Genomic DNA, 13,550 nt, shown 5'->3' with positions numbered 1-13,550 from the left:
AGTAACTTAGATCATAAGATTTAGGAGCAGAAGAAGGCCATTTGGCCCATTGAATCTGCTCCGCTATTCAATCATGGGCAGATCCACCTCATCCAGTCATGCCCACTCCCCTGCTTTCACCCCCTACCTTTTGATGCCCTGGCTAATCAAGAACCTATCTATCTCTGCCTTAAATACACCCAATGACTTGGCCTCCACAGCCGCTCGTGGCAACAAATTCCACAGATTTACCACCCTCTGACTAAAGTAATTTCTCCGCATCTCAGTTCTAAAAGGATGTCCTTCAATCCCGAAGTCGTGCCCTCTTGTCCTGGAATCCCCTACCATGGGAAATAACTTTGCCATACCTAATCTTTTCAGGCCTTTTAACATTTGGAATGTTTCTGAGAGATACGCCCCCTCATTCTTCTGAACTCCAGGGAATATAGCCCAAGAACTGCCAATTATTCCTCAAACGGTAACCCTCTCATTCCTGGAATCATTCTCGTGAATCTTCGCTGAACCCTCTCCAATGTCAGTATATCCTTTCTAAAACAAGGAGCCCAAAACTGCACACAGTACTCCAAGTGTGGTCTCATGAGTGCCTTATAGAGCCTCTACATCACATCCAGTTCTTATATTCCATACCTCTAGAAATGAATGCAACATTGCATTCACCTTCTTCACAGCCGACTCAACCTGCAGGTTACCCTTTAGGGTGTCTTGCACAAGGACTCCCAAGTCTCTTTGCATTTCTGCATTTTGAATTTTCTCCTCTTCTAAATAATAGTCTGCCTGTTTATTTCTTCCACCAAAGTGCATGACCATACACTTTCCCTAATAGTGAAGTGAGACTCACTAGTCTATAGTTCCCTGGATTGTCCCTGGTTCCCTTCTTAAATAATGGAACAAAATTAGCTGCTCACTAGTCCTACAGGACCTTGCCTGCGGACAGACAAGAAGACAGTCAAGGCCCCAGCAATCTCTTCTTTTGCTTCTCTTAGTAACCTAGTGTATATCCCATAGGGCTCATCCTGAAGATTAACATGCAGGTAATCCATGGTGAATTCAGGACTGGCCTGCCCATAGAAGATAGAGGATAGTGGTTGAAAGAACTTGAATGGTGGTCTGTGATTAGTGGTGTTCTGCTAAGATCTGTACTGGGACCTTTGTTTATGATGTATATAAATGACCTAGGTGAAAATGTAGACGGGTGGGATGGTAAATTTGCAGATGATTCAAATATTGGTGGTTTTGTGGATAGTACAGAAGACTGGCAAAGAATATAGCAGGATATAGATCAGTTACAGGTATGGGCAGAGAAATGGCAGATGGAGTTTAACCTGGCCAAATGTGAAGTATTGCATCTTGGTAGGTCAAATGTAAAGAGATAGTGTACTGTTAAGGGCAGGACAGGTGGATAGGTGGATGAAAAGGCATATGGGATGCTTCCATTTGTTAATTGAGGCATTGAGTTCAAAAGCCAGAAAGTTATGTTGCAGCTTTAGGTTCTGGGGACTTATCCATCGTAATGCTCTTTAAGAGTCATATCACTACCTCCTGATGATAGGGGAATCAAGGGATATGGGGACAAGGCAGGGACTGGGTATTGATAGTGAATGATCAGCCATGATCTCAGAATGGCGGTGCAGACTCGAGGGGCCGAATGGTCTACTTCTGCACCTATTGTCTATTGTTCTCCCTTTTCTCAAAATGCCTCAGCATATCGATATGCTCCCCATCTTCCACGTCCTTCTCCAGATGTAAAGTGCTCATTAAAGATCTCACCCATATGCCCTGCATCCAAGCACATGTTCCCTGTTTGTCCTTGAGTGGTCTTACCCTCTCCCTTTCTCTTGATGTATGTGTAGAATGCCTTGGCTTCTCTATAATCCTACTTGCCAAGCGCTTCTCATGCCCATCCTGGCCTTCCTAATTCCCATCTTGAATGGTTTTCTGCTTTATTATAATTCGAAGTACTCTGATCTTAGCCTTCTAAGCTTTACATACATGTCCTTTTTTTTTCTTGACTGAACTCAGTAGCTCTCTCAACATCCAATGTTCTCTTACCTTGTCACACTTGTCCTTCCTTCTGACATACCTCTCCTGTACTCTGCATTGTCTTTAAACACCCTCCACGTGTCGGATGTAGACTTGCCCAAAAACAGCTGTTCCCAATTAATTCTCCCTAGTTCCTGCCTAATGCTCTTGTAATTTGCCATGCTCCAATTTAATTCCATTCTCCAAGGTCCATTCTTACCGTTATGTATAGCTATCTTGAAATTGAATGAGTTATGTTCACTGTCCCCAAACTGCTCACCCACTGAAAAGACTGTCACCTGGCCAGCATAGTTAGACAGCACCATGTGTAGTGCACCCCATCCTTTGATTGGACTATCTAAATTTTGATTTAAAAAGAAACCCTCCTGGATGCACCTAACGAATTCTACCCCATCTAAAATGAACTTCAACTTGAACTTGCCTGTTGTTACTGACCCTAACCTCTACCTTCCTCTTCATCTCTCCACTTTCTGACCTGGTGCTCTGGTTCCCAACCCCCTGTCAAACTGCTTTAAACCCTCCTGAGTAGCACCAGCCAGCCTCCCGGCCTGGGTATTGGTTCTCCTTCAGTTCATTCCTCTTGTACAGGTCACCCCTGCCCCAGAAGAGTTCCCAATGATCTGAGAATCTGAAACCTTGCCCTTTGCACCAGTTCCTCAGCCACTCATTCAAATCTGTACTATCATCCTATTCCTGCCCTGATTAGCAAGTGGCACTGGGCATGCTCCAGAGACTACTGGATGTCCTGCTCTTCACCCTCTTTCCTAACTCCCTTTACTCGCTGTGCAGCACATCTTCCTTCTTTTGAGCAACGTCATTGGTGCTGATGTGCACCACAACCTCTGGCTGCTCACCTTCCCTCTTGAGAATATTCTGCTGCCGCTCTGAGACATCCTGGACCCTAGCCCCTGGGAGGCAATACACCATCCTGACATCTCTTTTGCAGCCACAGAATCTCCTTTCTGTCCCCCTAACTTTTGAGACTCCTTCGCCATTGTGCTGCCTGACTTTACGCTTCCCCGCTGAGCCTCAGAGCCGGCCCCAGTGCCATTCCTGACTGCTGTTGCTCTACCCTGATAGGTGAATTCCCCACTCCCCCCCTCACCACTACTGGTTTGCTTGTTAATCTCTTTCCTAATTTCTTAAAATCTGTCTGCAGGATTTCACCCCTTTCTCATTTGAAACTAATATGGATCATGCCTTCCGGCTGGTCACCCACTTACTGCAGAATGTTGTGTAGCCACCAGGTAGTATCTATGGTCTTGACATTATTGAGACAATGCACCATTCTCAAAACGTGCTTAATCTACTCACTATAGAATCCACTGTATCTAAAGATGTATTGACGTTTCTCTTCTAATGTACAATCGAATCGCCTGAGATAGTATTTTGGTAGTGGTTTATCAAACTGTTGTTTTAAATCCAATGTTACAGCAAAACTGTATCACATTTATAATTAAATGAACAAAGTGCTTGTGATCCCTGTTTGAGTATTTGCTTGTTTAGTGTAAAATAATTCCACTGACTCAAATTATTGCCTCCTTGTTGGATTGATGTATTTATACCAAATGGAAAGGGCAAACTTTGTTCATGTGCTCATTAAATTATAAAAAGAAATAGCTTTTTTTTTCCAGTTGAGGGGTTTCTTCAGACTCAGTTCGCATTACACTCCCTCACCGAAAATATCAATTATTCCTTAATTAATGCGAGTGCTGGTAATATTTGACGGGACAATATTCATTTTACATCTGATTAAGCAGTTTGCAGGTGTCATTACATGGTTACTATTATATTTGTGTTTGAGAGTGTAGCATGCAGCATGGAAATAGGACATTCAGCCCACCATATCTTTACTGACTAGTGAACACTCATTTGCTCTAATCCCATCTCCCAGCTCCTGGTCCATACTCTTCTTTGCTGAAGTAATTCATTTGCTCAGCTAGATCTACAATGCTGTCAGCAACTCAACTTTAACCAGTCTCTCAGGCCGTGCTTTCTAGATAATCCAAATCTCTGACCTGAAAGCCCCTTTGCAGTACCCGCACTGCATCACTTTCTACTTGTATCTGTGTCCTCTTGTTTCATTACACTTCTGACTGTTTCACTAATCTAATGTGTTGGTTTAATTTCTATTAAGGTGCTGCACAGTAGCACGTGCATGCTAGGGGTTCATAGGAAGAATGTATACAAACATATTATGCTTCAATTGGTGTACAATATTTTTAAGCCCTTGGTGATTTCCTATTTGAATTTTTGTCAGGTTACAGCTTATAACAGAAGAACATATGAAACTGCACGGCATACTCTGATTGTCAACATCATGGCTTCAAACGGTGAGAAGCAATATAACCTACTTATTTTTTTTATTTGTGTAGAGGTTATAGTATCTTGGAAATAAGAACAAAACCATGTAAAGGATTAGCTTGTATCAACATTTGTATAAAAGGACCAACTTCTGCATATGCATTCCAAACTGATGCCACCTAGAGTCCAGGATCTACAATGGAAAGGACCTCTAGGAGCTGCATCTGCAGTCTCTTGTGTCACCATTTTGTATAAAGGAGTTTGGTTCACATCTCAAAAGGAGAGCTCCAGTTACTTTTCCATCCAACATAACATCTGCTGTTGGATATGTATCTCCTTCCAAACTGCCCAAATTTTACAATGCAACTATTAAAAGGAAATTTTAAAAATATCATCTGTTACTGACAAAGGAAGTTTCAAAATGCCTTCATTAAAAATATTTTTTTTATGAAATGAAAAGCTTTTTAGTTGAAGTAGAATATAAAATCTCGAGTCATTTCAGCAATGAAACAATAAAAAGAAACAGGTAATAGAGATAAATATTAGGAGCCAGATTTCCTGCATGTCTTGGCCGTGGTTAAAAATCTCCTATTTGAACTTGTGAATAATAATCATGTAAAGAATTGCAGTGGTTCCAAGTGAATGCAAATAAGTAACTTGTGGTATTTATCTACATAATAAAAGGCACCCAAAAACGCTTTAATAGAAATAAATGTTTAAACTCAAAATAAAACTTTGAATACAGGAAATCTGAAATTAAACAGAATCCCCTAGCTGGTCAGGATGCATCATAGAATTGCCTCTCCTATCTCTCTTTTTCCACTGATGTTGCCTGATCAGTATTTCAAGCATTTTCTGTTTTTACCACTATATTTAGTCTTTGTCAGAACAAACTTAGCTGATTAATTCATTCATAAATTTTAAGGAGGGATGTTGCTGTCCTTGCCTCAATCAGACCTGTGCATAACTTAAGTTATTACTGATTCACTGGTTTCTGAACAGCTATGCAAAGTGGTCTGCCAGGTCGCATGATCAACATAACATCTAGGAATGAGCAGAGAATTTTGATTCTGCGAGCGATGTCTAATTATTAATAGTTAATTGGTTAAAATTAGCTTCAAGATTATCTGTGTATGTGGATGGGCTTTGCCCTCAGTGACACCATTAGCTGCTTGTTTCCACGGTCAAGGATACCTTTTTTGAGCAACCACTTGTTTCAACTTTGCTGATGTTCCTCTTCATTTTTTAAAGATTACCCTTTACCATATCAGGCAGAGTTTTTTGTGAGGAACATGAATGTGGAGGAGATGTTGGCGAGTGAGGTCATTGGTGATTTCCTTGGAGCAGTGAAGAACATTTGGCAGCCTGATCGTCTAAATGCCATCAATATCACCTCGGCTCTTGACCGAGGTGGGCGAGTGCCTCTTCCAATCAATAATATGAAGGAAGGGTGAGTTTAATTATTTAGAGAAACAAATAAAGTAGTATGTTTGGATTTGTAACTAATTCTCCGTTTAGTTTGATTCCTTCAGCTGCTGATTTATTTCCTCACCTTAGAAGCCTACTGCTTTTGGGCTTGAATTTCATGGGTTGGCTGTAATTGTGTTCACTACAGATTCTGGACTCTGAAGTTGGGCCACGGAGAGACTTGTTTCTATGAAGTGCAGAGATATACCCACAACACTTTGCAATTTGTTGTTTTTTTTTTGCAGTCTTGGGCAGAGCGTTTGCCATACCAAGCTGTGATGCATCAGCTAGGATGCTTTCTATGATATATCGATTAAAAATTGGTGAGGATCAAAGGTCACGTGCCAAATTTCTTTAGCTTCCTGAAGCAGTAGAAGTTCTGGTTTGTTTTCTTGGCTGTGGTGTCTCTGTGGTTGGATCAGTGCAGGCTATTGCTGATGTTCAGTCCTAGGGACATCTCACCCTTAACACTCCATGTAGACAGGAACGTGTGGACTGCTCCCCTTCCTGAAGTCAAGCATGGGCTTTCATTGTTTTGCTGACTTTGAGGAAAGGTTGTCATTACGACACCACATTACTAAGCTCTCTGTCTCTTTCCTGTACTCTGGCTAATCATGACCTGAATGCGTCATCCTATCGAATGTACCATCCAGCTGCAGGCATTGCACAGTTTCCCTGCTACATGTTATCACAGATCACTTGCATCTCTAGTCAACATACGGATGTTCCTCTGCACCCTCGATATTACTGGCAATTTCAAACCTTTTATACAGTAGCTCGCACAAAACTGCCCGCTGTTTGACAAAGGCAGTTCACATCACTTAACAATGCCTTTCGCCTCTTGCTTGCAAAATAAACGCCACGTAACTGGAGTTTGCTGGCCAGGGTTGCTTATGTGTCTTTCCCCTCATAATTTGGACATTTGCTTCCCATTTTCAGGGTGCTGTGGTTGAGTTTGTGACTAGTGGCAGAGTTAGAAACAGCAAAGATGGCAATATTCTAGCACTTGAATATTCTTGTTGTTTTCTTCGGCCCAGCCTCGATCCCCAGTCTTTTTCAGATGCATAAGCTACAACATGTATGTACTTCTCCACTGGCCACAACATAACCAAGTCATAGAACTGTACCATACAAACTTCAGCTTATCGTCTCCATGTCAAATTTTAAGTAATCCCATTTGCCTGCATTACATCCATTTCAAAAGTTCTTTGAGTAAAAATAGATAAAACTGAGCTCAGATTCACTTCTTACATTTTAAACATGTGGCCTCATTTTGGTGAGACTCCAACCGTGGGAAAAAGATCCTGACTATCTACCCTATAAAGCCCTGATAAGGTTGTGTACTTCTATCGGGCCAACCATCAGACTCCATTGCTCAGAGAAAAATGAATCCAGCTTCTCCCCATAAATTTGTGTTAACCACTACACTCCCATGCAATAACCCAAAATGTTCCCACCACTTGAAAGTCAGCACGTTATATCATCAGACCAACTAGTAGTTTCCCTTGTCTATTCAAGTCCCTGGGCTTGTGGCTTCTTTACAATGAGCAGGGATTCTCAGTGACTTCATTTTTATTTATTGAGATACAGCACAGAACAGGCCCTTTGAGCCATGCCACCCAGCAACCCCTGATTTAACCCTAGCCTAATCACAGAGCATTTTACAATGATCAGTTAACTGTAGGAGGAAACCAGAGCACCTGGAGGAAACCGACACCGTCATGGGGAAATTCTTACAGACAGCCCAGGAAGCTGCTTCTGGAAAGCATTGTGTTAACCTCTGTGCTACTGCACCACCGACGTGACTATGTAGTAAATGACAAACTGAAAGATGTTGTAACTGTTTCCAGTCCTAGCTTCTAAGCAGCCGAATGTCTAGCTCTCTCATAAATGTTTCATTGTTTTAGATTTGAATTTGAATTGTCCCCAGGTCACTCAGGACTTTCTTCCCATCTTCCTCGTCCTTTCAGCAGTTTTTCCAGCTCTGCATAACTTCTCATTCATGATGTATTTCAGGAGGTAATAACCAGATAAATCATCCATATTGGGGACCATCCATTATTTTTTGCAGGTGGTTTGAATTCGACAAAAAATATTCTCTGGCATCCACAACACTTTTAGAATAATAGCAACTCTAGGAGTACTCAGATTCTATGAAATTAACTAACGTTAACCTGTAAATGATGATTAATCATATTAATTGTTGTTTGAGTGTGTACCTAAAAACAGAACAGCTGCTGGAGCATCGGCCACTAGAACATTTGTTCCAATCGGCGCTTTGTGGTACATTGGGTGGCAACCTTTCCCATTTCCTTAGCATTTGTTTTTCACGAGGTCGAGTTGCTAGCTCAGCACTCAACCCAGCACGGATGGAAAGCGTGCAAGGACTCAAACCTAGGACCACTCGCCTCGAAGTCTAGTGCGGCTGCAACTACACCACCGGCCGGCCTCACTAAAGTAGTAATAAAGTTTAAATTAGAACTGTACTCTAACTAATAACCTGGTATCTCTACTCTCTATTCTTTTGGCTGTAAAAGCATGATATGATGCCTTTTGCAATTTACCCACAAGTGGCCATCCATGTCATTCTGGCAGCTAGTGGTCCAATGTCACATAGTAGCATTAGATGCTGCCATTTAGAATTTCCTGCTATGAATGTTTCCATTTGAACATGAATGGATGGATTTTGATTTCTGTGTAGAAGTCTACAGGGTCATTTCCAGTCTGTGCTTTGTATGTTTAATAAATCCCAAATGTTTTTAAAGAATTTGTCTTTTTAAAATGCAAGCATTATTAGATGTTGACCAGCCATTGTCATTGGCAAGCTTCACATGCTGCTTAGTTGCTAGAAATCACTTCTGTTACTGGTCCTCTTCCTGCACAGGGTTTATGTCATGGTGGGTACGGATGTGACATTTTCATCATGTCTAAGAGAGGTGGAAACTCCTCAAAACCAGCAGAAGTGTAGCCAGGAGATGGAGCCCAGCATTAGCTGTGACAAGAAATTCAGAGCCCAGTTTGACATTGACTGGTGCAAACTGTCCTTGGTAAGTCGGAAAGTACTGCTAATGATCTTTATAAAATCTTATTGTGTTCACTGTTTTGGAGTGGAGCTCACACATTTTAATATTCGTCATTATTTTCACTATAAGAAAGTATTACAAATTATTTACTTAGCTTCCCCTAAATATATCTGTGTTTCAACTATTCCCTGTTATTAGTTGCACATCTGAATCATTCTGTTGTAAAGAGATTTCTCTTGAATTCATTATTGGTGATGTTTAATACCTTGACTCCCCGACTCCTCGGCCTATAGTTTCAATTGTCACTATAAGTATTTTCTTTATATCTACTCTGCCACATCCTTCCACAGTCAAGACCACTTGCAGCTCACACTCTCAAGCCCTTTCTCTTTGAGAAGGCAGAGAGGTCACCAGGAGACGCTGATGGAGTGAGCACTATTTTAGATTTGCTCCATAACCTTTACTTTTTTAACCTATGATCACCCTTATTTAACTTATTTTTACCTACACCAGAAGATTCTTGTTACTTTCTTGGACTTATCTTTAAGAGTGTACTGTGAATTTTGAAGAAATGAGTGCAAAAATGGCTTTAAGATCTAAAGGGCGAGACCCTGGGAAAGATTCTAACGGCAATGGAAAGAAATAAAAGACTGATCCTAAACGCACTGAATTGACTTATGATACATTATTGGAGGTCTTAAGTGAAAAATTTGAAGAACAACGACAAACTTTCAAAGAAGATTTAAAGGCTCTCCAGGATTCTTTGGATAAGATTGGTCATGAAGTTAAACAGCATCAAACTCTGCAAGAGGATGCTCGGAAGCGAGACTTGAAAATCAAGAATCTGGAACAGAAATTATCTTTGGCGATTAAACAGTTCGAAATACTTAAAGCCAAGAGTGTCGATTTTGAAAATCGATCTAGAAGACAGAACTTACGCATACTTGGTCTCCTGGTAGGTATCGAACAAGGAGACCCCTCCAAGTATTTCGCTCAACTTTTAAAGGATGCGTTCCCTTCTGTTTTCCCAGATGGTCCTCCGTTACTTGATCGTGCCCACAGAATTATGCGCCGATCACCAAGTACTTCATCTAAACCACCTGTTGTAATTGTTTGATTTCTCTGTGTGCATGTTAAAGAGCACCTTATTCGTTTGGCTCGTCGTTTAGGGATGGTTAAATTGCGAGAATTCCAATTCCGGCTTGTGGAGGATTTTAGCCCAGAAGTGATGAAGGTGCGGCTTGCTTTTAAACCTTTGATGTCTGAATGTTACGAGAAAAACCTAAAACCAGTGCTTTTATACCCTGTGAAACTTAGAATCTCACCTTCGAATGCACCACAACATGTTTTTCTCTCCACATCTGATGCTTGAAGCTTTCTGGATGAGAATTATCCTATTGCTTCGGTTTCTTGTCTCTAATAAATGTGTAGTTTTGATTGTTACAAGATAATTTTTGTTTCCAAAACCAGATTTTGTTTCTGGTTATTGGTGTAGGTTTATTTTACATTTTATATTCCTATTAAGGCTTTTCTTTATCGACGTACTAATCTTTTTAATTTACTTACTTTAACCATTGTATTTTATTTTTTGGTCATTATTATTAATTCTCTGAAGGTGAATTTTTTTTAACATTTTGATATATCTTTTTTTCATTTTTTTGTGTAACTAAGATGGCGGTTTCTTTTTTAAAATACTTCTTGCTTTTTTTTATTTCGCCATTTGTTTTTGTCTTCTTCCTATAATGCCTTTCTTATCACATCCTAACTTTTATTTGTTCGGGTTTTAACCCAATTTATAAGTTACCAGTGTTCATATTCTTTTTGTTTTCTTTTTACTAGCAATTATATTAAGAAGTCTGTTTCAGTATAGTGTTAATTACTTTTTAGGATTTTGGGTGGATTTTTTTTTCTACTTTTATATATTTGGAATCGCCTTCTGGAGACATGGGGGTAGATTTAGTGTCACGCTTTTTTTTCCTGGCCTCCTTTTTTAGGCTCAGGAGGATCTTTTTTTTGTGGGTGGTGGGTGGGGGGTTTCTTTCTAATTCTATTGGTCTTTTTGTTAGTTTTTCTAGTTTTATCATTTGGGCTGATTTCAAACTACTAAAATGTCTGATGTGTCGTCATTTCCGGTTCCTCCACTTATTTTTGTTCCTCTTTCGGGTGCATGAGTTCATACTTTGGTTAACTCTTTATATACCAAAGGGTTGATTTTAGAAATATGGCTCAGACCATTAATTTTGTCTCTCGGAATACTAATGGCTTAAACCATCCAATTAAACGGAAATTTTTTAAAAAGTATTTCAAAGACTGAAAGCGCATATTATTTTTGTACAAGAAACTCATGTGAGGAAAAAGGACAACCACCGTTTTTTTAGGTTTTGGAGGGGTCAACAGTACCATTCGAATTCGAATGCCAAAGTAAAAGGAGTTTCAATTTTTATTGACTGCTCTATTACATTTGTTCAACACGATATTATTTCTGATCCAAATGGTAGATTTTTGTTAATTACTGGGTTACTTTTTAATAAGACGGTTGCTATGGTTAATGTTTACACTCCAAACGTGGATTATCCTAATTTCTTTAAGCTTTTATTTACTTCTCTACCTAATCTAAATGAATATATGTTAATAATGGGAGGTGACTTCAATTGTTGTTTAAATCCTTTGCTGGATAGATCTATATCCATTCAGACTTTACCAAATAAGTTGGACACTTGTATCAATTATTTTTTGACTGATACTGGAATTTTCGATATTTGGAGATTTCTATATCCTAGGACAAAGAGTTTTCATTTTTTGCACGTCTATCATTCTTACTCGAGAATTGACTACTTCTTCATTGACTCTCATTTTATTCCATTTGTAATTGATTGTAATTATGACATTATAGCCATCTCTGATCATGCTCCAATGAAACTGTCTATTAAATTAATGGACACAGGTCCTAGTACTAAGCAATGGCGATCTGATTCTACCTTATTACAAGATCCGGATTTCATTACATTTATAAAGGAACAGATTGATTTCTTCTTTTCAACTAATTCCACAGATGAAATCTCCTGCGGAACACTTTGGGATACTTTTAAAGCATATATATGTGGACAGATTATCTCCTATTCTGTTGGTTTGAGAAAACGTATTAAGAAGAAAACTCTTTTATTGGTTGATAAGATTAAAGAAATTGACAAGAAATATTCAATTGCTCCTAGTAAGGAGCTTTACAAACAAAGGGTTGAGCTTCAAATGGAACACAGTTTATTACTTACATCTTCGATTGAAAATCAATGAAAATCAACCAGAAGTGATTTTTATATACATAGTGATAAATTGGGTAAACTATTAGCTAACCAATTGAAGAATGCTTCGGTTAAACATCAAATTATTAAGATTTGCCAACAGAATGGTGAACTGACAGTTAATCATGATGAGATAAATAAATCTTTTCAAGATTTTTATACCTCCCTGTATCATTCTGAATTTCCTCATGATTATAATACCATGCATGATTTTTTAGGGTAATTGAATTTTCCAGAATTATCATCTAAAGAACTTTTACTATTAGAAACTCCTATTTTGGATGCAGAAATTAAAGGTGTTATTTCTTCTATGAATTCTGGGAAAGCACCAGGTCCAGATGGGTATACAGTGGAATTTTTAAAGTTTTTTTCCTCTACTCTTTCTCCTTGGTTATGCAGGGTTTTTGAAGAAGCAATTAGACTAGGTAAACTACCACAATCTTTTTATAGAGCTTCCATTTCTTTAATATTGAAAAAAGATAAAGACCCTACTGACTGTGCATCCTATAGACCAATATGTCTATTGAATGTAGATTCCAAGATCTTTTCCAAGTTATTGGAGACCAGGCTGGAGAAGGTATTACCTCAAATTATCTTGGAGGATCAAACTGGTTTTATTAAAAAATGTTATTCTTTTTACAATATTAGGAGATTATTGAATATTGTTTATACTCCTTCACGCAGTACCTCAGAATGTGTCATTTCATTAGATGCGGAGAAAGCATTTGATAGAGTTGAATGGCCATATTTATTTACTGTGCTTGAGAAGTTTAATTTTAGTCCGACATTTATATCCTGGATTAAATTGGTATATCATACTCCAGTAGCCTCAGTTTTTACTAATAATCAAAGATCTCCCCTTTTTCATTTATTTTGGGGTACCAGGCAAGGCTGTCCGCTTAGTCCATTATTATTTGATATTGCTCTGGAACCTTTGGCAATTGCTATTAGAGAATCACCTAACATTTTTGGCATTACTCAAGGGATAGATATACATAAGTTATCATTATACGCAGATGATTTATGATACATTTCTGATCCTGAGAAATCCATTCCTGCAGTTATATCATTTTTTCGGGTATAAATTGAATCTTAATAAGAGTGAATTGTTCCCCTTAAATAGACAGGTTCCAATTTATGGAAATTTACCTTTTAAATTAGTTAATGACTTTTTTATATACTTGGGGATTAAAATTATAAAAAAACGTAAGGAGTTATTCAAGGTTAATTTTTTACCCTTAATTGATCAGATTAAATGTTTGTTTACTAAATGGTCACCATTGTCTTTATCTCTGATAGGTCAGATTAATGCTGTTAAGATGATTATTTTACCCAAGTTCTTATATATATTTCAAGCGGTACCAATTTTTATTCCAAAATCCTTTTTTGACAATGTTGATTCAAAAATTTCCTCATA

The 13,550-nt window shown here is 38.7% G+C and overlaps 1 protein-coding gene across 3 annotated transcripts in view; it reads left to right on the top strand.

The window, feature by feature from the left end:
* sgce (sarcoglycan, epsilon) overlaps nt 1-13,550 on the top strand; it is a 92,005-nt gene that overhangs the window by 45,579 nt on the left and 32,876 nt on the right. For all 3 annotated transcript variants that reach the window (XM_059972569.1, XM_059972566.1, XM_059972568.1), the window contains 3 exons: nt 4,301-4,373; nt 5,596-5,794; nt 8,696-8,858. In XM_059972569.1, the coding sequence (XP_059828552.1) occupies nt 4,301-4,373; nt 5,596-5,794; nt 8,696-8,858 (435 nt within the window). The remainder of the gene's footprint in view (nt 1-4,300; nt 4,374-5,595; nt 5,795-8,695; nt 8,859-13,550) is intronic.

The sequence above is a fragment of the Hypanus sabinus genome, chromosome 6 (genome assembly GCF_030144855.1).
Source record: "Hypanus sabinus isolate sHypSab1 chromosome 6, sHypSab1.hap1, whole genome shotgun sequence".
Classification (NCBI taxonomy): domain Eukaryota; kingdom Metazoa; phylum Chordata; class Chondrichthyes; order Myliobatiformes; family Dasyatidae; genus Hypanus; species Hypanus sabinus.
This window is presented reverse-complemented; position numbering and strand designations above follow the sequence as displayed.